This window comes from Oenanthe melanoleuca, chromosome 1 (genome assembly GCF_029582105.1).
Source record: "Oenanthe melanoleuca isolate GR-GAL-2019-014 chromosome 1, OMel1.0, whole genome shotgun sequence".
Classification (NCBI taxonomy): Eukaryota; Metazoa; Chordata; class Aves; order Passeriformes; family Muscicapidae; genus Oenanthe; species Oenanthe melanoleuca.
This window is the reverse complement of record NC_079333.1, coordinates 28,483,159-28,505,789: the sequence shown is the minus strand read 5'-3', so window position 1 is coordinate 28,505,789 and position 22,631 is coordinate 28,483,159. Positions and strand designations below refer to the sequence as shown.

Sequence of the window (22,631 nt, the reverse complement as noted above, 5' to 3'; positions counted from 1 at the left end):
TGTGGAGTAACAGTCCGCACAGTGATCTCCAAGCCCAGGTATTTCCAAGGTGGCATCCTTTGGACTTTGTCTTCCTGAAGTTGAAATCCAGCAGAGGTTAAAACTAACTAATAGGCCAAGTGTGTGTTGGAGTATAGAGTCATTGGGGCGCACAGCAGCACATCATCCATGTAGTGGAGGCTGATGGCCTCCCTTTTTTGGGCGCACACTGGGGACAGCAATGAGGCCACATACCACTGGCAGATGGAAGGACTTCATGCCCGGCAGTAATACTTTCCAGTGGTAGCACTTCATTGGGGCTTTTTGACTGATTTTAGGAACTGAGAAGGCAAACCATGGGGCATCTTCTGATGTCATGAAGGAGCTGCCACTAATCCTTCCCTGGCTTCTTTATTGTAAAGACAGGGGAATTCCAAGGGCTTGTTTTCTCTTCTATGTGGCCGTTGGCCAATTGCTCCTCTACGAGCTCCTGAAAAGCCTTAAGCTTTTCCTTACTTAATGGCCACTGTCCTACCCAAATTGGAGTGTCATCCAGCCATGTTAACTTCGGGGTAGGGCGCTCTACAATGGCTGCCTCTAAAAATCCTGGATGGTCTTAGGGATAACTAATTTGACCCCCCACTGGGGCATGGTATCTCTCCCTCATGGGGGGCACTTGTAGTTGGTGAAAGACCAACACTGGCCAATTTTCCTTCTGGCCCTTCAATTTGTATGATGCTTTTTGAGATCTCTTCCAATTTGATCCCTCCTGCACCTTGGATTTTGCAGCCATGGGCTTCAAGTCCCAGTGTGACAGCCACATCCTCTCAGGTATGATTGTCACTTCTGCACCTGTGTCAAGCAACACTTCCACATGGAGATGGTCTGATCCATGGGTTAGTTTGCATGCCATAGAAGGTTTGTCCTTGCCAATCACTTCTGCCCAGTAGATGGCAGGTGCTTTTTCACCTACTGAGACCTCCGCTGGAATGGGAATGGCCTGGGCGGCGGAGGGCAGCACACCAGGAGAATGAGGTGAGTTATGTCTCCTTGATGGTCATGGGAGCCACCTCAATCTCCAGGGGTGTGTGTGTGGTGTCCCCAGTAAGAAAATACTGTCTAGTGACATTTATTGTCCCATTTATGTCGTTTATTATCATGTCCTGTGAGCTCGCATCATCCCTTTAAAGATACAACTGTCTCAGCCAACTCTCCTTTTACAAATTTCTTTTTTATTTTGGTACGAGAAAGGCTAATAGCTTCTATTTCCATTTCTTCTACCAGAATATATGACAGGAGCAGCTGAGGGTATGGCTCCCTCTTCCTGGTTCTGACCCCTGGGTTCCTGATCACCAGGGTCCCCCCGTGCCTCCCCGCCACTGTGAGAAGCGAAAGGTGGGCAAACTCCCTCCCCCCGCAGGAACTCGGAGGGGGGACACCCCCTCCAAGGAGGAACCAGGAGGGGGGACACCCCCCCGCCCCCACCTTCATGGGGATCGAAAGGGAGGCAGCTCCCCTGCTCTGCCTCCACCCCCATGGGAACCAGGAGACAGAGCACCCAGAGGGGAGCCACCTCCCCCCCACCCCCACAGGAATCCAGAAGGGGGACATCTCTCACCCCATGGGAACTGGGAAGGCGTTCATTCTCCCCCTCCCACAGGAATCGAAGAGGGGGACATCCCCTCCCCCGTTCTTACACCCGTTACAACCTGGAGGGGAGCCACCTTTCTCCCTGCCCCTGCAGCACTATGGACCCCCTGTCCCTGTCCCTGTGGCAACCCGGATGCAGGGCATAGGAAAGAGGAACCAGGGAGGGGTAGGAGCCGCCCAGGTGGCAGGGGCAACTGTGGGAACTCGAATCGCAACATATTTGGGGGGGGTTGCAGGATGATGTCCTGCAGGGCAAGAACATGGAGGAGAAAGAGGTGTATGAGGGGAGGAAAGGATTGAGAGATGGGAAAGGAGATTGTGGAAAGGGGAAGGGTAGGATGGAGGCCCCACCTCGTGGCCAACACCATTTTGGGTCCCCTTCACGTGACCAACGGCCCCGTGGAGTCAGCCACGTGGCTGATGCCATCTTGGATTTCAGCCATGCGGTCGGCACTTTGTAAATGGGGGGTTCATCTTTAAATCTAACAGAACGCCGAATTCGGGGTGAAACAGCTGGAATATCCGGGTGCAGGGAAGGTTCTCTGTCAGTCTGCGCACAACTGCCAGAGCCAGGGTACTGATTGGAGCAGGCGTGGCCAGGAGAACTATGGCTATGCCAGGTACCCTTCACTTTTCATTATGCCCTGCATGTTGCCTGCAGTCCAGGGGCAGAGGGGGTAGGAGAAAGGATAGGGGAGGTCAGGAAATGTATTTCAACTGTCCCTTCAATTCCATCTTAATGAAGACTTTGCAAATTAGCAGGAATAACAGGAAGAACTGAGATACTCTTTCATCTCCCTCTTCCATGTTAATAGATCTCTCATTTTGTCCCAAGAACAATCTACATTCTGCAGGCTAAACTGAGAGAACTGGAGAGACAGCCAGCAAACAAACTTCTTTAACCCTTTCTTGAAAGTCCTAACATTACGAGAACCTAGGGGTTCTCAAAGTCGGGAATCTATGCTCCTTTGTTGCATAGAAAGCCGAGAGCCCATCCTGATGTTAAAAGCAAACTATGCAAACCGATCTACCGTTCTTTGCAGTAAAAGCACAACTACATGCAGCCGTTTTTTCCCTTCCCCCAACCCCGGATTGGAAGGAGTGCCCATGAGTCAGTGAACTGCACTGCTTTTTAATGTGCAGCTGTTTGCTAGTGCTGGTGCTGCGTGACACCACCGCCACTCAGCCGCTCCTCTAGCACCCCGGCCCGCCCTGCTGGTCGCAGCGCTCAGTGCTGCCAGTCTATGTGCTGTTAGCCACATACGGCACGCCATTGCTCAGGGACCGCACTAGCCAGGGCTGCCACCGGTCAGGGTCATGGCCCACCCCTGCACCACTCGCTGTGTGCCACTGCTTCCTCGCATGAGCTGCCCTCAGCCGCTGTCCCCCAGCTTGGTGCTGTGAGACTGCGCGCAGCCCACCCCACTCCACGGCTCTCGCTGCGGCCGGTTGCTGCTGACGCCGCTGAAAGTGCACTGTGCACACACCTGTCCCCTCTGCAGGAGACTGCCTCCCCACTAACCGAGGGCTACTACGGGTTCCCTGTAAACTGTGAGGGGCACTCACCCCTGCAGGTCCTCTTCTGGGAACTCAGCTGTCTGAATGTTGCTGCAAAGAAACTCCTTGGTCAGAACCAACACTTCTTGGGCTCAGGTGGGTTGCCGGTGTGTCTTTGTAGGCGGTTGCTGCGCAAAAAGCAGCCCCTGCCACCGAAGGAGCTGAACTGTTCAAGAGGCTCATAATCCATGCATGGAATTCCAGACGTTCCGTGGGGTCTCGGAACTCCAGGAGGCCCTTCACCTTTGGATGCCAGCTCTGGGGTTTTCTCCCTTCTCTGGTCCCTCTGGCTAGCTCTGGACCAGAGGAGGATGAAGAGCCCAAGTGGACAAAGGCAAAAGATAAGGAGTTTCCCTTTTCAGGGGACGAGGTCCAGCAGGCTGGCATCCCACTGTGACCTTTTCCAGCTGTGCTCTACAGTGGACACAGGGGAGTAACAAGCCTGTCTCTATCCCAGGTTCTCGAGAAAAGGAGGATCTCTTGAGAAAAGGACAATGAAATCATGGGCTGAAAAAACTCTCCACAACTGAAATGTTGTCTCAGCAGATAGGAAACATCATCGAATTTGTGAAGTTGCAGCAGTAACTGTGTGATGGAAATACCCCTGTCCTGAGCAAAGCTGGGAGCTGAGCAGTGAGCTGGGAGCAGCGCTGGCTGTGCTGGGAGGGGTGGGGAGCCCTGACATGTCTTCACTTTGTGGGAGGGGACCATGTGTGTGAGGAAGTGAAATGAGTTTGTCCAGCATCCCCAGTGCATGGGGTGGCTCAGGGAACACAGGAAGGCTCAGGCCCATTGAAGCAAGTCCTGTATTGTTGTGTCCTCTTCTCTCTGAGAGTGTCCAGGAGCCTCTGAATGAAAAGAGATGGACTTCTCTAGGAAGAAGACACAGGAATGGAAGACAGATATCCAGAGATTCAATGTCCTTAGTCTCCTTGAGCAGAGGCGTTTGCTGTTTGTTCAGTAATAGAGAGAATGTCCTCTAGCTGTCCTGGCTTTGCTGAAGAAATTCTCAAATCTTAGACAATACAAAATATAACATCAGACCAATGAAATAACGTTCTATGCCGTGTACCTGTATCTCTTTTTCCCCAAATATCTAAGATGGGTAGGTATAGTCCTAGAAGCATGGAATGGTTTGGGTTGTATTGAACCTTTAAGGATCATGTTTTCAACCTCTATGTCTTGAGCCAGGACCCCTTTCACTATCCCAGGTTGCCCAATGCCCCATCTTGCCTGGCCTTGAACACTTCTAGGTACAGGCTAAGCACAGCTTCTCTGGGCAACCTGTACCAATGCCTCACAACCCTTACAGAAAAGAATTTCTTCCTAATACCTACTCTAAACCTGCCCTCTTCCAGTTTAAAGCCATTCTCCTCTGCCTTAGCACTACATGCCCATGTAAAAAGTCCCTCTCCAACCTTCTTGGAATCCTCCTGGGAGGCTGCTATAAGACCAACTTGGAATCTCCTCTTTCCAATGCTGAACAATCTCAGTTCTTTTAGCTTAAACTCCAACCTTCAGTCTCTATCCTCATTGCCTTCATATTTGTGGCTCTCCCTTTGCACTTGCTGCCATGGGAGAAACAATCCCCACTGGGCCTTCAGAGCCACCTGGAGGAAAAAGCCCTCTTCCTCACTCACAGGTGATCCCAGGCTCACCTGAGGCAGCAGCATTCCTGCAAAGACAAATCCTCAGTGGTGCCTGTAATGCCATGTCTGCCCAGGCCAGATCATGCTGCAGAAGAGGCTGAAGAGACAGGGCTCCTGTTTACATGACTTTCCATGCAGAACATCTCTGCCTATTTAATTGCCTTCATGTTCTGCTCTAGACCATTGGACACCATGGATCTTCCTTGATCCACTTCTTCTCGCTTCCTGCCTCCTGTGTCCTCACTTCTCTTTCCTCAGCAAACACCGAATGCCTAAGGCACCCTGACTCAACAGTGCCAGCTCCCCACAGGAAATGCAACTTGGTGTACAATTTCTATCTGTGCACCTCTGTCCTTCCTATGAAAGTGAATCCTCTCCCTGTGTCCCAGAGAGAGAGAGGAATTTGTACTGGAGCCAAGGTGCCCAGGAGATTTGGCTTCCTAATGCAGTGGGAGCAGTTGTATGAACAGCAGTGTGTGCTGGCTGCAGGTCCACATGCTCAGCTCGAGGCAGCAGTGTGACACAGCATGTAGGGACAGTGTGTAGATATCCAGGGACATAGTGAAGAAAGAGGATGTGTACATGCAAAAACCCACACAAATCAGCACAGGCAGAAAGCACTGACCCCAACTCAAACACCTGCCTGCTCCTGTTCCATTCCCTGGCTGTAGCAGGACGAATGTAACAACTGTGTGAATTGAGTAGCTGCAACTATTTGAGGGGACATTTGCTGGAAACCACAGCTGTTAAAGAAGAACATGACCACCAGCCTAACAGTAACCAGAGAATTAGGGAATGATTTCTGAGACACACAAGAAACAGCATGAACACAAAGTTTAGAAGAAGCAAGAACATTGTAAGAGAGAAGAGAGACAGATATGGGAAGGAAAGAAGGAAGTGGCCATGGAGCTTAGGGTGCTCTGCAACTTGTCCACCTCTGCTTGTAAGAAGCTCCCTGGCAGCTCAGTGCTCTGGGTGACCTTGCTCATGGCACTGAGGGGTGCAGCAGGCAAAGACCCACAGCTCTGCCGTGTGACAACGTGAGCCTGTGCTTTCACCTCTGCTCCACAGGCTGCTGGAAGACGTGTGGATACTCCTGAAACCTGCACGTCCGGCGGGAAGTGTGTGGAGCCAGGGGAAGCCCTGCTTCCACAAAGGGGATGTGTTCTTGAAGCTGCACTTCCTGGGGGGCTGGTGAGAGATTGGAGGTCATGTGAATGTGTTTTTATGTGAGGAGAGAGCTCGTGAATATTGGCTACATAAAGATGTTTAGAAATGGAGGGTCTGACTGTGCCTGCAGCCTATTGTGCAGAAAAGAACAGAATCAGAGGATGTCTTCTACAGAGAACTCAGGCTTGTCCTCACTTGTAAGCAGTTCTGGGCCCTGAACTTCTGGTGCTTCATCTGAAATGCCTGTGCTATTGCTATGAGCTCTCCTATTCCTGTGTCTTTGCACCCATGATTTCCTCTCCACAGGGAGAAACCGTATGACAGAACATGAGCAAAGGCTGTATTCCCCTCTCAGTACATACAGTGGACATTGGGGTCCTGTAGTGATACTTCATCCTTAAGGACATCCTCAGAAATATGAAGCTGAAGGAGCTTAATTCAGATCTCCTTGAGAACTGCCAGAAAAACCATATATGGCTGCAGATTTTGTAGTAGTAAGCAAGGCAAACTGTCTGATTTATCATGCAAAGGGAGTCTGGCATCATTCAGTGATTCTTTCTGGCATCCAGGTGGAAAAAGGGCATATTGCCCTGCCTCTGCCCAACTCTCCATCCTCTCTTCCAGTGGAATTCAATCAAAAAAATGTTAGCAAGTTATTTGTTGTGCTCTGGATTTCTGGGCTCAGGGTGCAAAGGGCACTGCCCAGACTGAGTCACAGATTGCCTTCCTGTGAATTTGGTTCTCTTCTGCAGGCTGTGCCTTTGCCCTTGTACGTATTTTCAGACACATGGACTCTCAGCAGGAAAGAGCAGGCAGCAGAGTGGGAAGGCTGTGGATGAGCTGTGAAAGTGCCTGGGGCTGTGCAAAGGAAGATTGTGTGAGCTGCAGTGATGCTCCCCTTCATTTGTTTTCCTTTGCCTCAATGAGTTTGTGTAGCAGTGAATATTGTGTGAAATGTCCTGAGAAGATAATGATGGAAGTTCCTCAATCTGCTCATGCTGTGGGATGCACGCAGGATATGGCTTTTTCAGTACATCAGATTAGAGTCTCTGAAGGCCCCTCACCATTGTGGGAGGTGCTCTGTGCAGGAGGGAGGCTGTGTTTGTGACAACTCTGGTAACAGTGACCCCTGGAGAAGAGTGATCCTCTTGTAGAGATGATGAATGGCCAAGGGAGAGTCAGTCCTGGAACTCCAGGTGAGCCCCAAACCTTCCTTCCTTTCTGTCCTCCTGTCAAAGTAGTTGGGCAAAGACAGGGCTGGGATGGATCCTGGGCATGGTGTGGTGGACAGCCTTCTCCCAGGAGATGGGGCTTAGGACAAGAGCAAGGCTACAAATGAGGGAACTGGGCAGTGCCCAGGCTGGCAGGATGACCTTTTTCCTGGAACCAGGAGGAGTGGAATTCTAGGCACACCATGCCCTGCTATTCCCTTCAGTGGGTTGTCTCTAAACAATGGGGATGAAGGGTGTTATCTTCCTGTGATTCCCCTGGTAAAGCTCTCTGCGTCACACAGAGCACAAGTACCAGCTTCCATCTCTGGTGTCTCACAGCACAACCCAGCCAGGGCTCTCCCAAGAGCTGCCAAGTGCCTTTTCCCCTGTGGAAACAATCCCTTCTCTGTGTGTCTGGCTGTGCACAGCCTGAGCTGGGCAGTCACTGCTTTGGGGGACTGGACCATTGCAGAAGGGGGCTCATAGTAGAGAGGCAAAATCCAGGTACTGAGAGAAAGAAGCTCTAAAGAGAGAGGAAGAGGAGGGAGATGCAGCAAGAGTGTTCAGTGACAGACAGAGATAATGGAAGGCAACAAAGAAGATGTGTTGAGGAGAAAGGAGGTTTGGACAAGAGAGAGAGGAGTGAGGTTTGGGCAGAATACAGGAAGGTCTTGTGATGAAGAGGGAAATAAAAAAGCAGCTTCAGGGCTGCCTCGGTGTTATTGTACTTTGTGACTCTGAGGCACTGCTAGTGACAGGCAGCAGGACCTGCTTCCAGCACCTGTGGGGCTCCACAGTCCTTGGAACAAAGGACCAGCAGGGTGTTGGGTTATCCTGTCCCCAACTATGGGCAGGGACATGCTCACTCTTGCTTTGTGTTTTTCAAGCACAGCAGAAGTGAGAAGCTTCTCCTCACTGAACATCTGGGTCTTCCTTATGTTTGCTCTCGCAATCAAAGCTGCCTTTGTGACCATCTGCCTTGGTGAGTTCCAGGGTCTCTTAATTTCCTCGGGATCAAGGGCTCAGGTGGCTGCCTGTGGTCAGGTAGAAAACTCATACCCTAGTCCCTCTGCCAGCAGAAAAATGGCATTCACCAAAGCACAGGTCAGAGATCTCTTTTCATGCAGCCTTGACCTCTGTGAGAAAATAGCTGTGGATTTAATACATCATTTGAACCTCTGGGCATAAAGCAGAATACTTGGACAAGCTGGCTATGTAAGAACTGCCTGTGGTGGCAGCTAGGCTGTCTGAGCAGTTTGCTCTCAGTCTCCCAATCTGCATGAGCTGAGAGCTTGGACAACACTTGTCTGATGAAAGGGTTTCCAGAGGACTGGGAGCCAACGATTTCCTATCCTGCTTCCTCTGGAAGGCCAAAGCAGTACCAGTGTCTCTGAGCAAACAGAGCTTTCATGGCTAACCGAGGAAGACTCTGACCCTATTGGATCCCCACAGGGATGAGCAGTGCCACAGTAGGTCAAATCCCTCATCTGAACTAAGCCAAACGTCATCACTCTTCTCATCCTTTATCTTTGTGTAGGCATAAGGTCATCTTTATTGGAAATGGGGGTGGTGTGTAAGGCATCGCCCTTGCCCATTTCCTCTGAGCCTTATTCCATTGCAGCAATGCACTCATCAGGCACTGAAGCCACTAGGATTGTTTTGCTCATCAGTAAATATATTTCTAAATTAAATGATTGCTAAAAATAGGCATCTGGATTGTTAAGCACACCCTGAGCAGCTCCTAATCCACACTCCTGACTGCCTGATTTCCTAGTAAGTCCTTGGTATTGTGGCTGTGGCCTTTCACCAACAGTGCATTATTCCCCACAAACTGGAGGCAGCAAGTCCTAGGGGTTTGTGCTCCCCCCTGGTTTCAGCAGCTCCAGCTGGATGGGATTACCTGCACCTGGACTGTGTGTTGCTGGTGGAACAGGCCCAGCTGATGGGAGATTTCTCCAAATACCTGTTGATGTGTAGTTTAGGAAGAGGCAGTGTGGCAGTGAGAGGCTGCTTTGTAGACTGGCAGCTGGGCTGTAGGAATGTGCATGGCAGAGTGGCTGTGGTTGGGTGGGATCCATCCTGCCCTGTGTGTGGTGTGTCCACAGTGGGATGTGATTCCAGGCATCCTTCTGCTGTCTGACTTGGAAGAGGGTCTCTTTCTGGCGGGGATGGCAGCTGTGCTACTGGTTTAAACCAGGAGAGGTGACATTTGGGAGAATGCTTGGTGGGGAAATGGTGGAAAGAAAGTCAAGAGGCCAGAGATGCTGTGTGAGGAGCTGGCAGGAAGGGGTAATCCTGCTGCCTTTCCTCTCCCTTTGCAGTTTTTCTCTTCTGGCACAGCAGTGACCAGCCCAGAGCCCTGCAGCAGCAGTTCTCGGAGTGGAAGTGCGACTCAGCAGAGCCACAAGGCACAGGTCAGTGCTTCCAATGTCCATTCTTCCCTGGGGCTATAGGCCTTAAGGAGGCTGTGCCAAGACAAGTCAAACCACATCATCTAAAGAACTTTCTTTAGGCAGCTGAGACTCCCTTACAAGTATTATCATGTGTCACGGTGTGACTTGGATTTTGCCAATTTTAATATATTTAATTTCTTTTGGAGATAGGATTTGGGGTGTAGAGACAAGGCAGGCTCAAAATTTAAAAAGGTACAAGAAGAAATTTATTGATGACAAAAAAAATAAAATTTAGAATAAGATTTGTAGATTATTCCCTCCTCCCTTCATTGCACATTCCTCAACAACAGCATACAGAAAACACTTCAGTCAATTATCCGCCCAAATAATAATTTCAGTTCACTTAGGAGAAAAAAGTCCCTTTTTTTAGTTATGGCTTAGGAGGTGTCTTCACCTTCACAATCTACATTCGCCCGGGAAAAATTGCAGATTATGACTCTCCTCCCATTTTTTCAGTCCTTCCAGAGCTTTGCTATGGGTTATGTTACACAATTGGGGTACCACTTCTAAAGGCAGGCTGCTGAAAAAACAAAATTCTCTTTATTTCCTTCTCTATCAAATGTCTCTGTTCATATTCCAGTCCCAGAACAGAGAGAGCTCCATTTCCCCGAGGCAAAAAGTCCTCTATTCAAGCATTCAAACCTCCCCAAGTATATTTCACAGTTTAAAGGAATTTTAGTTTAGTCACAATCCCCTTGGCCCACAAAAAAGGTTTTCAGCTACTTATCAGTTGCATCTTTTCAATCTCTTCCCACCAGGATCTTTATCTTCATTCCACTGACCTCTGTAGTCTCCATGCTTCATTTCTTCTCATTCAGGGCAGCTCAGGAGAGCAAGAATCTTATCCAGGCATTAAGAATTTAAAATTGTATCCAGATCATGGAGAAGCCACATGGGCAGCTGGAGCCGATCCAAGCCAGCAGGACGGGGTCATGTGCCCGGTGCCGAAGCCATGCGCCCGGTGCCAGGGGCCACCAAGCCAGTGCCAAGGCTTCCCAGAGCCATGCAGTCGGGGGGGCCAGGGGCTGGGACCATGAGGCCAGGCTGGGCCGGGCCAGGCTCCCACACCAAACTGGGCCAGGGTGCTGGGCTGGGCTCCCCCGTCGAGCCCAGAGCCGGGCTGGGGCCAGTGCCCCGGCCAGAGCCACCTCACCTCCCCGGGGGCCGGAAGCCGAAAGAGCAAGTTAACTTAATCCACAGTGATTTGTGAAAGCAAAATAACTTTTCATTGGTTTCCTGAGCTGTCCATCACCAAATCAGCTCTCTGATTGGTTCCAGCAGCTCGCAGGGGAAGACCTCAGATACGGGACAACCATTCCCCTCCATTCCCCGGCCTTGTGGTGCTTTCCCTGAAGCGAATCCATCCCTCCTTCGTTTCCTGTGCAACCAGGACACCATGGCTTTGGGCAGACAAAGCTCAATGGTAGTGCCAAAAACAATGGGAAGAAATGTCTGTACTGTGCCTGTTTTTCCTGCACTTTCTGTCAGGCAAAGGCTGTAAGGAGGGCAGGAGGGCTGTCCCGAGAAAAATGGGATCTTTTGCAATTATTATCTCTTGTTAGTAGCCTTCATCTCTCTGTCCTCTTCCTGCACAGACCGAGGCTGGATGTGCTGCCCAGAGGGCTGGAGAAGGTTTCAAAGAAGCTGCTATTTCCTGTCTCTTGATACAATGAACTGTGCTGAGAGTGAGCAGAACTGCACTGGGATGGGCTCCCAGCTGGTGGTGATCAACAGCAAGGCAGAGCAGGTGGGTGCACAGGGCTGAGAGAGGGAGCCAGCAGGCAGAGACACAGTGCTGGGACCTGGAGGGGACTCAGAGCCCCTCCTTGTCCTGCAGGGGAGGGGGAATGTCCTGTCTGCACCTCTGCAACACCAGTCCCCCTCTGCCAGCAGCCCCACCCCATAGGGACTCTTCATGGCATTCCGTGCTGTGTTTTGGCCTTTATGGACTAAGGAAGTTCCCTTTCCTCTCTCTGGTCCCTTAAGGTAACTCTGAATCAGAGATGGAAAAAAGAATCCTAATGGACAAAGGTAAAAAGCCAAAGGAGTCTCTTTCCCCCACAATTATGTCCAACAGTTTATTCTCCACCCATGTCCAGGCAGAGAGAGCAACACAAAGGATGGCAGGGATTTTTAAACCTAGGATGAGGGAAAGTGGGAAACCAAGTTGCTGCCAATGCGGTTGCGCCGGTGGGGAGAGGCTAAGGGAGGGCTAAACCAACTTCACAAAATTCCAGGGGGATTCAGTGCAAACCATTTTCTCTGTACAATATAGAACCATAACATTACAATATAACGTCTCCCCCTTTTTATGTTAATAAATTTAAAAGAAAGGCATTGCGTTTATTCTGATTCAGAATATGGACTTGCCCACCACTTACAATGTTTGGGCAAGTTTGACCGCTTTTTCTTTGTAGACTCTGTGTAGTTGACTTCTGTGGTAGTAGGAATGAGACCACTAGTGGCTTTGAAAATTAAGCAATGTAGAATTCTGAATGCCAACACTATGAAGAAAAGAACAACACAAAACAACAGAATTGTCTTGAGTATTGAAGTCCACAACCCCGTGAGACCCCAGCCTTTGAACAGTCCATTGAACCAATCCTCAGATTCTTGCTTCATTTGTCCAATCAAGCTTTTCATTTCCCTGAGGGCTGTGTGGATGTTGGGAGCTTTGGAGGTTAGATTAATGCAACAATGTTCTTCAAATTCCTGGCATTTGTGTCCATGCAGTAGCAGGAGGAAGTCTAGGGCTACACAATTTTGGAGTGTGGCCTGCCAGGTAATTTCCTCATCTTCTAGGAGGGAGCTTATGGTGGTGGATGTTAAGTTTGCCTGTTTAACCACCCAACACTCTAGATGGCACAATTCACCTACACCTTTGGCTGCTACAAACCATGGAAGGAATAGGGACACAGCAACTCTTTTTGACTTGGCCCAATGAAAAACTTCGGAATTACAGTTTGGGTCCAAATCATCAGCACTTCTCTTTTGAATTTTGTTGGCTGAATTGTTTTTATGAGTCCATTTGCCAAGTCAGGGTTGGTTGGGTGCCAACACAGACAACTGCTCGAAGGTACAGGACCCTCCTAATAGCTGAGAAGGGATCCCTGCCCATGCCTGATCTCCATAAATTAAGAACAGAGCCCTAGGGAGGCTTTTGGAACTTGAATGGTAGGGATTGTCTGCTGTAACATGGCTTAGAATATTACACCACCTTTTGGCAGTGAACTCCTCCTGATATTGCAGTATGTTGTGAAAGGCTTTAGTGCTAGATAATGGGCTGAAGGTAAAGTGAAAGCAATATGGTGCCAGAGAGGAATCCAATAGCTCTAATTCTTGGGGTTCCTGAAATGCTTTGGGCAAATTTGGCAGCCACTCCTCTATAGAGTTCTTAATAATTACAGCTCACCGATGACAATTTTGGCGTGGTCAGATGCTCTGTGACTCGGGACCTGGGTTGGGCATAGGTGTGTCAAAGTTGGCTGGATATTCTTCAGCCTGCAATGGAATCCTGTCCTGGTTTGGAGGACAGGTGTCTGCCAATAAAGGCTGAAGCTTCTCTTTGAAATAGAGAATTTAATTCTACTCCCTCCAAGTATTATAATTGATTGAATCAAGGACTCTAAGACAGAGATAAGGGGATAGGAGTAACAGTTCTTTTACTAATATATATATATATATGGATAACCTGAGAAATACTGTCCATGGTTGGATCCAACCCTTCAGTCTCGTGCCCACTTATAGGTGGCGTCTCTGCCCTGGTGACCTGAGGCATCGTGGGCCCATCGAGCCAGGAAATATTCTCCCTTGTGTTCCCAATCTAAGTCTATCTTTGACACCTCTATATGTGCAGCCTGATCTACCTGCTTGTCACGTCAGTTTTCTTCATTAGCCCGACTCTTGCGAACATGGGCATCCATATGACGAACTTTCACACGTTGCTTCTCTACTCAAGTGGCAATGTCTTTCCACTCATCAGCAGTCCAGACTGGTTTTCTTCTACATTGCCAGTCAGCCTTTTTCCACCTTTCCAGCCAACCCCACAGAGCATTGGCTACCATCCAGGAGTCAGTGTAAAGGTAGAACTTTGGCCATTACTCTCTCTCAGCAATGTCCAAGGTCAGCTGAACAGCTTTGAGTTCTGCAAGTTTACTTGATCCACTTTCTCCTTCAGTAGCTTGTGCAACCTGTTGTGTGGGGCTCCATATGGCTGCTTTCCATTTCTGGTTCATTCCCATGATACGACAGGAACCGTTGGTGAAAAGGGCATAGAATGTTTCATCTACTGGCAGTTGGTTGTACGGTGGAGCATCTTCAGCCTGGGTCACTTGCTTCTGCTCCTCTTCATTAACAAGACAAAAAACTTCACCTTCTGGCCTGTTCGTAATTATCTCCAAAATCCCAGAGCAATTCGGGTTGCCAATACGGGCGTGCTGCGTGATGAGGGCAATCCACTTCCTCCATGTGGTGTTGGTGGCATGGTGGGTACAGGGCACCTTTCCTTTGAAAATCCACCCCAGCACTAGCAGTTGGGGTGCCACGAGAAGTTGTGCTTCCATGCCAATTACCACTGAGGCACCTTGAACTCTTTCATAGGCAGCCAAGATTTCCTTCTCTGTGGGAGTATAATTGGCTTCAGACCCTTTGTAACTTCTGCTCCAGGGTCCCAGAGGTCTGCATCTGGTCTCACCAGGCACGTTCTGCCAAAGGCTCCAGGACAGACCATGGAGACAGGTTCCTTCCCCACATGTTCTGGTGGTACTAGGGTGTATTGTGAACCAGTATCAACTAACACTCTATGTTTCTGTGGCTCTCATGTGCCAGGCTTTACGACCTACACCGTCCTATACTCTCTGTCATCTTATGCCTCTCCCTGGCTAGATGCAGGGCCCCTTCTAGCCCTGATTGTTATTTTCTTCCTGAGCATATATAGTAGAGGTTATTTCAAGTGGGTCTGACAGATTATCTTCCCTTCTGTAATATCCTGCACCTTGCTTATGGGAGGTCGAGGCTATCTTCATTTTAGTAGAAATCCCTTGGTTAGTTCTTCCCTCCCTGAGTTGACGCACCCGTGCCGCCAGGAAAGAAGTGAGTTTCCCATCCCATTTTCTCATGTCTTCTCCATGGTCACACAGAAAGAACTACAGATCAGCTCATGGGGTGTATCCTCTCTCCCTAGCTGGAGGGTGTTGGGTGTAACTTTCGGGCCTGTGACTTGCACTGGTGCTGCACTGATCTTCCTCACCTCCTCCCTCACCTCTCTCATCTCTTCTTGGATGTCCTTGACTACAGCAGAGACATGAGCCTGAATTAGGCCATTCATTATACTCTCAAAATTTCTGAGTTTGTTGGCAACAGAACCCACTGTCTCTTGGTGGTTATCAGCATTAATCATTGCAATGAAGGTGGTATATTGGCCCCAGGTTTGCCAGATTCCACAGCATCTGCCCTGTGCATCTGACCTTGTCCAGAGTCATCAAAAGATCCTGGGTGTAACCCAGCTGGCTCCATTAGCATGATAACGGGAAAAAATCTTTAAACTGGAACAAAATAAACCCAACCCTCAACAAAACACTACCAGGCAGGTGGACATAGGGTCTCTTGCTGCTGCAGTGGACAGGCATATATTTTCTTGGTGGAGCGTCTGTGCCAGCGTCACCCAGATGTTTCGACGTGTCTGGGTGATGATCCACACAGTTGTCAGGCTGCTCAGTGTGAACAGGATGACAACTTGGATAGGGCTCATCATGAGCTTGAGTGGGAAGTAGGATCTTTGTCTACAAAGAAAAACATTTTTAAAACATATTAAAAGTTCAGTGAGACTGCCTAAAAGTAGACAGATCTTAGGAAGGTTTTATCTCCTCTTTCCAGTGGCATCTTGTTTTTGAAACAACAGCTACTTGCTTCTCATTCCCTTCTGCTGGAGCTGGATTTTTGGGGACAAAAGGTTTTACCCACTTTTGGGGTATCCATCAAGGGCCTGAGGGGGTGGATATGAATGCATAGCCAACCCCCAGGTAATGAGTTCATAAGGGCCCTTGGTCTTGCAAGCTTCTGGGTCATTAAATAGGACTGGTGGATTCTATGACAACTTAAACTAATGACTGCTGTTAAAGTGACATATCACCAGAAGACTCACATTCTCAAATGAACAATTTAGAAAATTAATTGTAAACATGGCTTTGCAGAGCTTTTGTTGTGGCGACATCAACCCTGTTGAACTGCTCTGTCTAGCCAGGACTTGCTTGAGCGTCTGATGGGCACATTCAATCACAGCTTGGCCTGTGAGGGGGTGGGGGAGGCCAGTTTTATGTTCCACTCCCCACTACTGGATACAATCTAGGAATTCCTTGCATGTATATGCTGGGCCATTATTGGTCTTGATTTCCCCAGGGATTCCCAGCACTGAAAAAGCTTACACTAGGTGGTTTTTGGCATGCACAGCCTTTTCTCCTGCATGGGTAGAGGCATAGACCGCACCTGAATATGTGTCAATGCTTGTGTGCATATGCAAATGTTCATATTTGAGATGACTAAAACTTAGAACGTATGTTATATCTGTCTGCCACGCTTCACAGCTCCCAAGGCCTGGAGGGTTGACTCCCATGCCGAGTGATGGCGTGGCCTGGAGCTGACAACTGGGACAGGTAGCCACAATGTGGCTCGAGCCTGACTCTGTGTTTGTTGTAACTGATGGATCAGACCTGGCACATTCTGATGGTATTGCTGGTGGCTCAGCTTCACCAGCTGGAAGATATCAGGGAGGCGTGCTTTCTCAGCTGGGGCAGCAAGGGAATCTGATTTACAATTCCCTTCTGCGATCTCACCTGGCAAATCAGTATGTGACCTTACGTGCATCACATAGAATGGAAGCTCTTGATGTGAAAATAAATAAATCAGTTTAGAGAGCAACCTGAAGAGATGTTCATTCTCAATGTCTTTGAGAACTGCCTGCCCCGCCCTGGACATTACTCCTGCCTTGTAGACTGAGTCGGTTACCAAATTAATTGGCTCCAAACACTTCTCCAAGGCTCTCACGTCTGTGGTCAGTTCGGCTACGTGGGGCAACCCCTCCAGAAATTCACCTTCAGCTTCCCAGTGCTGACTCTGGGGATTTCTCCAAGTCATCACCGACTTGTGGGACACCCCAGATGCATCCATGAACACTGTGAGAGCGTTGAGTGGCCGATGGCTCCTTTTCTCATGAGGAATGTGGTGGAATTCCTCATTAAACAATTTGTGTGATGGGGCATGTATGGATATTTGTTCACTGTAGCTGTCCAGAGATAACTGGAAGTTGGCATTGCCCTGAAGCAGGTGCTTGAACATCTCTTTGGTCAACCTCTCAGGAGAGTTCCTTCCCGCCTCAGGAAGTTTGCCTGGGAGGTGAATACACATAAAGTCACAACTAGCCAGCTCACGCAGCCTTATCCTGGCTTTCCAAACCAGCTGAGCCATCAGCTCTTGTGGCTTGGTGATAGTCTTGGATCGTTTGTGGAAGACCCAATCTATGATTAAGAGTGGATCTTTCTGCCCTTTGATCCATTGGAATATCAAACCATGCAAGTGTGGCAGTTTCCCCAGGACAATGAATTTGAAAGGTGGCTTAGGCTGATAATGATGAGCCTGCCTCTGGGCCTAAGCCTTCTGTGCTTTTTCGATTGTGGCCTTTGCCTCTGGGGTCAGTTCCTTAATTGTAACAAGCTCTCTCGCACCCTTCAATAAATTGAGGAAGGGGTTGAGTTCCTTTTCTTTATTGTAAAGACAGGGGAATTCCAAGGGCTTGTTGTCTCTTCTATGTGGCCTTTAGCCAATTGCTCCTCCACAAGCTCCTTGAGCACTTTAAGCTTTTCCTTACTTAGTGGCCACTGTCCTACCCAAATTGAGGTGTCATCCAGCCATGTTAATTTGTGGGTAGGGCGCTCTACAGTGGCTGTCTATAAAACTCCTGGGGCGCCTTAGGGATAACTAATTTGACCCCCCAGCTGGTTAAAAGCCTGTTCTGCAACACTACAGTTCTTAAAGAAACACTACAGATCTAAAACAAACTTGGTTGACACCCAAATTTGGTTCTCGGGGCTAGCACAGTCCCCTTCACTGCATAAATGTTCAAAAGCGATATCATTCCCATCAGCAGCTTTCTCTCCTTGGGAGCTTTGCTGAAGTGCCCATTGGAGTCCCTTCAGAGCTCATTTCCACATGCATTCCCACAGATCAAATTCTGAGGGGGTTAAGAGACACCAGAAAAGATCTTGGAGATGGGCTGGGACCAACTCATGTGAGGTCACAATAGCCCTAATCATCCCTTTAAAGATCTCACTGTCTTGGTCAAACTCCCTTTGGGTTTTACAGATTTCCTTTTTATTTTGGTATCAAAAAGGCTGATAACTTCTATTTCCATTTCTCCTACTGGAATATATGACAGTAGCAACTGAGGGTATGGCTTCCTGTTCCTAGTTCTGACCCCTGGGTTCCTTATTCCCAGGGTTCCCCCCTCTGCTGCCCTCCCCCCCACCATAGGAACTGGAAGGCGGGCCAGTCCCTCCCCACTTCCCTCCAACCCCCACTCTGGTGGGGCCCAGGAGGGTGGACACCTCTCCCCCTGCAGGAACCAGTAGGGTAGCCACTGCCCCACCTTTGGGAATTGGGAACGGGTTCACCCTCTCCCCCACCTAGGCACAGGAGCCAGGGGGGGTGGATATCCTCTCCCCTGTCCCCACACCAGCTGCAACTTGGAGGGGAGCAATCCCCCCCTCCATCTGTGCCCCTGCAGCATCTCAGAGGGGAGGCACTTCCCCTCCCTCCCAAGCAGGGTCTGAACGGTAGGTCACCCTCCCATCCACCCCCACACCTATGAGGGCCAGGGGGCAGGGCATCGCTCCTTCCACCTCCATCCCCATTGCAGCCCAGGGGCGGGGGGTGGGAAACAGTAACTGGAGAAGGGGCAGGGCTCCTCGCGTGGGAGGGGCAATCGTGGGACCAGGATTGCAACACATGGGGGCAGAATTCCAGGATGACATTATGCATGGAGGGAACATGGAGGAGGGAGGGGGAGGGGACTGTGAGGGGAGGAAAGGGTTGAGGAATGGGAAAGGATTTGGGGCGGGGATAAGTCAGTAAAAGGGATTGTGGGAAAAAGAAGGGTAGGACGGCGCCTTTCCTGTGAGGTTGGCGCCATCTTGAGTCCCAGCCACGAGGCGGACAGCCCCCTGGGGGTTAGCCATGTGGCTGGCATCATCTTGGATTTCAGCCATGCGGTCGACACTGGGTGGGTGTTGGAGGTCATCTTTAAAGCTAGCAGAATGCCAAATTTGGGGTAAAACAGCTAGTATATTGGGGTCCAGGGAAGATTGTCTGTTAGCCTGCGCACAGCTGTCAGAGCCAGGGTACTCGGGGGGGCATGCAAGCCCAGGGAGACTGTGGCTCTGCCGGGTACCCTGCGTTTCCCAGGATGTCCTGCATGCCCCCTCCAGTTAAGGGGCAGAGGGAGTAGGAGAAGGGGTAGGGGTGGCTGGGGGAATCTGATTCAGCTTCAGTTCCCTATGAACCAGTTCTTTGCAAATTAACAAGAACACAGGGAAGAAGTGAGACACAGCTTCATCTCCCTCTTCCATTTTTGAATGTCAATAGGTTTCCAGTTTTGTCCCAAGAAGGGCTAAAATTTCCATTGTTCAAGTTAAATTGGGGAAACTGTAGGGACAGCAAGCAAACAAAATGTTTTAACCGCTTCTTAGAAGTTTTAACATTTCCACCACCTAATATTCCCCAAATTTGGGAATATATGCTCCTTTGTTGCTAGAGAGGCGAGAGCCCATATTGATGTTAAAAGCCACATATGCAAACTGATTTACCTTTCTTTGCAGGGAGTGCAACTGCAGGCAGTTTCTCCCTCAACCCTGGGTTGAAAGGAAAGCCCCGCACTAGCCATGCTGTGCAACTCCCTGGTGCCCCGGGGCCGCACACTGCTGGTGCCAGTGCCACCACCGCCCACTGGTACCACAGCCACCACCTGCCCCAGAGCCGGTTGCCACTGCTTGCACGGAGTGCTGCTTGGCTGCTGCTCCGGGGCCACATGCTGTTGGGCTGTGTCACCATGACCACGATTCTGGGCCACGTGCTGCTGGCGACAGGTCTTGCAGCCACAGCCGTGATATGCCATGGTGCCGCCACCACATGAATTGACCACCATGCACAACCTCCCCCGCTACGTGTGGTCCACCGCCCGTCCCTGTCCCCCATGCGGGAACCTGTTCCCACACTAACCAAGGGCCACTATGGGTTCTCCACTAACTCTGAGGGCTACTTACCCCTTTCCTGGGGATCTCAGCACTGCAGACAAGAGAATCCTTGTCCAGGTCTGGTCCGCCTTGGGCTCAGGAGGGTTGTCAATCCTTGCAAGTCAGTTGGTGCTGCACAAAAGGCATATCCTTGCCACCAAGGTAGCTGTACAATCCAAAAGCCTTATAATTCCAGCTGTGGGGACTCTACCTCTCAGGAGGTCTGCGTGTTGGCGAGCCAGCTGAGGCAGTTCCCTTTCCTCTCTTAAGTCCCCTAACCAGAGATGGAAAGAGAATCCACATGGACAAAGGTAAAAAACACAAAAGAGGCTCTTTCAACCAGGATAATGTTCAGCACTTTATTATTGAACCATGTCCAGGGAGAGAGATGGGGACACAAAGATCGGTGGGGATTTTTAAACCTACGACAAGGGGAGAGGGGGAAACCGAGTTGCTGCCAATGGGATTGAGCTGGAGGGCGGGCCTATGGGAGGGCTAAACCAATTTCAAAAAACTCCAGGGGGATACAGTGCAAACCATTTTCTCAGTGCAATATAGAACCATAGCATTAAAATAAAACTATGGACATTGGACTCTTTCTCTCTGATTGCCAGGAATTCCTCTCCGAGCAGATAAAACAATCTCCACCAAGACAGAATTTCTACATTGGTCTGATTGAGGAGAAGGAGGGTGAGTGGCACTGGGTGGACAAGACTCCATATGATGTGACAGCAGCGTGAGTATCTCTCGATGAAGAGTGTTTGGGGTGACTTCTGGTAGTTAAAGAAATAGGACAGATGTGAGGGGGTCTGCTGGTGCATGAGAGGGGGTTGTCACCACACTTTCTTGTGAGAGATCAAAGATACAGCAGGACTGGGCTGTGCAGGAATACCAGGTTCCCATGGTCCATCTGTGCTGGAATTGGGAATTGGGAATGAATTAACTTACCATGACATGGAAGTCAATGCTGGAGGCATAGAAAAATTTTCAACTTGCTGGCAGCAAGAACACTTCAGAAGCCTGGTGACCAGCCCAGCCTGACCTACGTCCACTGCACGTGGATGCACAAAATGGTCTGTGCTGAAATGCAGGGAAAGAGATGGGGCACAGGGAGAGAGCACCAGGACTGTCCTTGCTGTGTCTTGCCCTGGAGGCTGACAGGGGCCTCTGCTGGCTGTGAGGTACATGGGATGAGTGGTGGTGATCAGTTTCCCCCAGCAGGATGGAGCAGGGCCCTGTTGTGCTGGAAGGCTGTAGGAAGGAGGCAGGTTTCCATGTGACACTGGTGCCAGTGGGATATGGAGTGGGAGCAAAGGCACTGGGAATTTCCATCCCTTCCCTTCAAGTCTTGCATCCCACTGTGGCCTTTTCCAGCAGTGCTTTACAGTGGACACAGGGGAGTAATAAGCCTGTCTCTGTCTCAGGTTCTGGCGAGAAGGAGAACCAAATAATAAAAATGGTGAAAACTGCACTGTAATTCATGTACCTACACAATCTCCCAACAACTGGAATGACATCAGTGCATACTCAGTGTATCATCGAATTTGTGAAGCTGCAGCAGTAATGGTGTGATGGAAATACCCCTGCTCATGAGCAAAGCTGGGAGCTGAGCAGTGAGCTGGGAACAGCACTGGCTGTGCTGGGAGGGGTGGGGAAGCCCTGACACATCTTCACTGTGTGGGAGGGGACCATGTGTGTATGGAAGTGAAATGAGCTTTTTCCATCATCCCCAGTGCATTGAGTGGCTCAGGGAACACAGGAAGGCTCAGGCTCATTGGAGTAGGTCCTGTGTTCTTGTGTCTTCTTCTCTCTGGGAGGGTCCAGAAGCCTCTGGCCGAAAAGAGATGGACTTCTCCAGGAGGAAGACACAAGAATGGAAGACAGATATCTAGAGATTCAATTTCCTTGTTCTCCTTCACCAGAGATGTTTGCTTTGAGTCACACAAAGAATGTCCTCTAGCTGTCCTAGTTTTGCTGAATAGATTCTGAAAATTTACACAAGACAAAATAAAATATTATACCAATGAAGAAAGACTCTGTTCTCTGTGCGTATCTCTTTTTCCTTTTCCATCTGTAAACTGTGGTGGTAGAATCCATAAATCATGGAATGCTTTGGGTTGGAAAGTTCTTTTAATGATAGTCTAGTTTCAAGATCCCTAGGTCATGAGAAAGGACTCCTTCCACTAGACCAGGTTACTCCTATTCCCATCCAGCCAGGCCTTGAACATTTCAGGGATGAGACATCCACAGCTCCTTTGGGCAGCTGTTTCCAGTGCCTCACTATCTCACAGAAATATATCTCTTCCTAATATTTAATCAAAACCTGCACTCTGTCAGTTTAAAGTCATACCCCCTTGTCCTATCACTACATTCTTGTGCAAGAAATTCCTCTCAACAAATCTACTTCCACTGCTGTAGTACTGATTCTTGTAGGGATTTGACTGCATTCCACAGGATATAGTCAATAACACAAGCAGATGTGAAGAAGTGTCACAGGTTGCTCTGAGAAAGCAGTCGTCAGCAGAGACTTGTGGTATCACGGAACTGAGGAATTGCAGTGCTGCAAATATCCTGCCTTCCCTCTCTTGTGTCCTGGTCCTCTCCACATTCACAGAGCAGATGTGTATCTCATGCAGAACTAACTCCTTCGCCAATTCCACTTTATTTCCTGTGGTGGGAACA

General features: G+C 49.5%; 1 protein-coding gene across 1 annotated transcript; it reads left to right on the top strand.

The window, feature by feature from the left end:
* The first annotated feature begins 770 nt into the window (after window positions 1-770).
* LOC130248640 (C-type lectin domain family 6 member A-like) lies at window positions 771-20,747 on the top strand. The gene is made up of 7 exons (XM_056482535.1): window positions 771-810; window positions 2,162-2,249; window positions 5,907-6,029; window positions 8,104-8,198; window positions 9,538-9,630; window positions 11,265-11,416; window positions 20,564-20,747. The coding sequence occupies exons 1-7, from the start codon at window positions 771-773 to the stop codon at window positions 20,687-20,689; spliced, it is 717 nt and encodes a 238-aa protein (XP_056338510.1). The 3' UTR covers window positions 20,690-20,747.
* Window positions 20,748-22,631: the final 1,884 nt, after the last annotated feature.